Genomic DNA, 3744 nt, shown 5'->3' with positions numbered 1-3744 from the left:
GGCATTGATAAGGTGAATAGCAAAGATCATTCCTGATGAAGGACTTTTGCCCAAAACATCGTTTCTCCTACTCCTCTGATGCTGCTTGGCCTGCTGTGCTTTTCCAGTGCCACACTTTTCAACTCTGATCTCTAGCATCTGCACTTCCTCCTGAATAGCAAAGATTGTTTGTGAGAGGGGAAAGATTTAAAAGGGATCTGAGGGGCAACATTTTCTCACAAGTGGGTTGTTTGAATGTGGAATGAACTGCCAGAGGAAGTGATAGATGCATTTCAAAGACATTTGGACATGTACATGGATAGGAAAGGTTGAGAGGGATATGGGCCAAATGCAGGCAAATGTTTGGTTTGGAAAACTTGGTCAGTGTGGACGATTTGATTATTAGTTTCATTTATTGTAGTCACATGTACCTACATACAGGGAAAAGTTCTGTTTTGCGAGCAATATAGGCTAATTAATACCAAACAAGGGCATGCAGATCATAGAATGCTTAGACAAGAGCAAGGCATAAAGGTTACCACTGTACAGGAGGTGCACAAAGCAATTGGAGAAGTCCGTTCAGCAGTATAATACCAGCAGGGAAGAAGCTGTTCAGGCTTTTGTGTCTGAGTTGGACGGAGGGTCTGTTTCAGTGCTGTACGATTCTATTACCTGGAATTGTGAAACGATCAATCTAATATAGTGCTGGATATTTATTCAACTACAAACAATGTAGGAGGACACCAGCTTCAAATGCTCATTTGGAAAGCCAGTAATAATACGATGGGCCGGATGGCCTCCTCCTGCACTGATGACACCTGTCTGACCTTGCACATCAAACAGCACAGCTCCGCCTTTGATGGTAACGCCTCTGACTGACTGGACCCTTTGACCCTGAAATAAAATAAAGATCCGCGGACACTGGAGATTTCTGAAACAGAAAGAGAGATTACTGGGGGAAAAAAAACCCTCAGCAAGTCTGGCAGCATCTGTGGAGAGAAAGCTGAGTGCGTGTCTTTGAGTCTAGTAACCTTGTTCACCCCTGGGCTGTCTAAACCACTCCTTAAAACCGACCTCAGTAACCGAGTTTAAACTGTCTTGGGACCTTTTACGCTGTTGGGATTCGCCAGGCGTTATCGTAAAAGGAAACTTGGTTCATTAAAAGGAGACCGTCGCTATTCAGGATTCGTTTCTGCATTTCTGAGAAAGTATGTCTGTAGATTTTTTTTTTACATAAAGGGGAGGTGGGGAGAGAGGTACATTCTTTCTTTGAGCTGATGTGAAATCCGTTTGGTGCCCTTTGCAAAAAGACCCCTACCGATTGACATCAAAGGTGTATTTTTCTGGCCAGCCCTGGTTGTTGTCTGTCTGGGTTTCGGGTGATTGGTGAACGGGCAGATTGTGAGTACAGCCGGCAGCCAATACAAGCAGAGGCTGGGTGGGATTTGCAGGGTGTGTGTGAAGAGAGAGAGAGAGAGAGAGAATTTATACACACAGATAAAGCTATAACTCCGAAGTGAGCAGGAGCGCATGGGGTTGCAGTGTGCTGGGCGAAACAGGAACCCTACAAAGACTATTCTTCCTAGGGAAGGCTTTTAGCTGCTGAAGTCTACCCCAGCTTCTTTCCTAGTCCGACTCCTTCCACAGGTTCCCGATTGATCCCACACACCCCCGTCCCCTTCTCTCTCTCTCTCTGTCTCAAACTTCCAAGGATGGTAACTGAAGACTCTAGCGATGGAGAGAGCCTGAGATCAGAGCCGGGCTGGTGTAAAACCCCCAGTGGTCACATCAAGCGGCCCATGAACGCGTTCATGGTGTGGTCACAGATCGAGAGGCGGAAGATCATGGAGCAGTCGCCGGACATGCACAACGCCGAGATCTCCAAGCGCTTGGGCAAGCGCTGGAAAGCGCTGGCGGACACCGAGAAGATCCCGTTCATCAAGGAAGCCGAGCGCCTCCGGCTCAAGCACATGGCCGACTATCCCGATTACAAGTACCGGCCGAGGAAGAAGGGGAAGAGCGGGGCCATCGCCAAGATGCTGAGCAGGAAGGTGGCTTCGGTCAAGAAGAACCTCTGCAACAAGGCGCAGAGAGGGAGCGGCGGCTCCAGGGACAAAGGCGCCTGGAAAACCAAGAGGGGGGGCCCCAGAGCCGAGACCGCTGGAGATGACCGGCTGGAGGCACAGGAAGATCCCAGAAGGCGGGAGACAGGGCGGCAGGGCAGCTGCTCTTCCTATGAAGAGGATGCCAGCGGCCAAGATGAAGACTATGAGTTGGGCCCGGATCCAGATCCCCCGGGTAAGCCCATGGTGGAACAGAGTCCCCAGGGCCCGGGCTCCCCTGAAGATGCTGCGCTGAGCCATCCTCTCGGGGACCTGCGGTCATCATCTCCCTCCTCCACCAGATCCCTCGCCTCCTGCTCTTCAGACGAGGAACTGGAAGATGAGATTCTCGACATTATCTCCAGCGCCAACTTTGAAAACCTGGCGCTTGGCCCCTTGGACTCACTATCCCTGGATAAAGATATGGAAATCTTGCATACGAACTCTGCATCCCATTTCGAATTTCCAGATTATTGCACTCCGGAAGTTTCCGAAATGATTTCAGGAGATTGGTTGGTGTCTAGTGTGTCTGACCTGGTATTTACTTATTGAAATAAGGGCATTTTTTAAACGAAAGGTTCTTTTTAAAAATATACCTTTTTTTCCCCCAAAATAAACACACAGCAAAACCGAGATTTAAACTAACGGTTTCAACTTCAATTTTTCTAAATTAAGTTTTCAATCGTTGTAGCGCCCCTTTTTTAATGGTTTTTTTTCTAAAAGTCAAATGATTTTAAAATTCTCTTCCTATCCCAAAGTAAGTAAAGCAGGTATCTTTTTAATTGTACAATTTAATTGATGTATCTGTTTGGCAATAACATTGAAAAGAGTTTGTACCGTGATCAGGGTATCGTAATTTATGCCAAACCGACGCGTTTGGGTAGCTTTTATAAATACAGAAACAAAACGCTGTCCTTAACTGGGGTTTGAATATTGATCTGGATTAGTCTATAAAGGAGATATTTGTCCAGGGATACAGGTTTAATAGCAGGGTTTTACAATTAGTGTTGTTTTTGTGTGGGAGTGGGGGGGGTAAGAAGTGTGTGGGGGGAATTTCAATGAACAATAAATAAACTGAAATACTCAGGATACAGCCGGGCAAGGGGGAAGAGAGAGACTGAAATGTCATGCGGCTCTCTCACTGACCAAGTTCAAACTGAAGTGACGGCAGCTTTTGCAAAGACTGGCGTGCACATCTTCTTTGAACCTGAGCGTCTCCTGGGGAATCCGGGTTTGAGATAACATGCGTGTCGTGTCTGAGAGGTCAGGCTCCAAAGCTGCCTTGATAATGTCTGAAGCCTGGAGAAGCGTTTCAATTTGCCAGCTGTCTGAGAGGGGGGGGGGGGGGGATGGAGAGACTCTACTGGGTCCTAGCGAGCAGCTGCCTCGCACACCACTCAATTCCTGAAGGGGCTGAAGGGGGGAACATCTCAGATAAGAGGGGGAGAGTGGGTGGGTGGGGATCAGGGGTTTTAGTACACACCTGTTCATACCAGCGACAGCCCCCTGGGCTTTTGGAAAGCGAGCGTTGTGTTCTCGAGTGTAATACGAATATGAGCGACCCGCTCTCGGTTGAATAGGAAGCTATGAATTATTTTCACATTCATTCTCGTGTCATTGTGTTAGGCCATTATATTTATGCCCTGGGTTGGGGGGGGGGGAG

General features: G+C 47.9%; 1 protein-coding gene across 1 annotated transcript; it reads left to right on the top strand.

Moving 5' to 3' along the window:
- Window positions 1-1399: 1399 nt before the first annotated feature.
- On the top strand, window positions 1400-3294 carry LOC122559924 (transcription factor SOX-4-like). Its single transcript, XM_043710032.1, has one exon. It carries the CDS (start codon window positions 1692-1694, stop codon window positions 2631-2633), a length of 942 nt encoding a protein of 313 aa, XP_043565967.1. The 5' UTR covers window positions 1400-1691; the 3' UTR covers window positions 2634-3294.
- The last annotated feature ends 450 nt before the right edge of the window (window positions 3295-3744 follow it).

Source organism: Chiloscyllium plagiosum, chromosome 20, assembly GCF_004010195.1.
Source record: "Chiloscyllium plagiosum isolate BGI_BamShark_2017 chromosome 20, ASM401019v2, whole genome shotgun sequence".
NCBI classification, from domain to species: domain Eukaryota; kingdom Metazoa; phylum Chordata; class Chondrichthyes; order Orectolobiformes; family Hemiscylliidae; genus Chiloscyllium; species Chiloscyllium plagiosum.
Note: the sequence above shows the minus strand (reverse complement) of the source record. Positions and strands in the feature narration are given on the sequence as shown.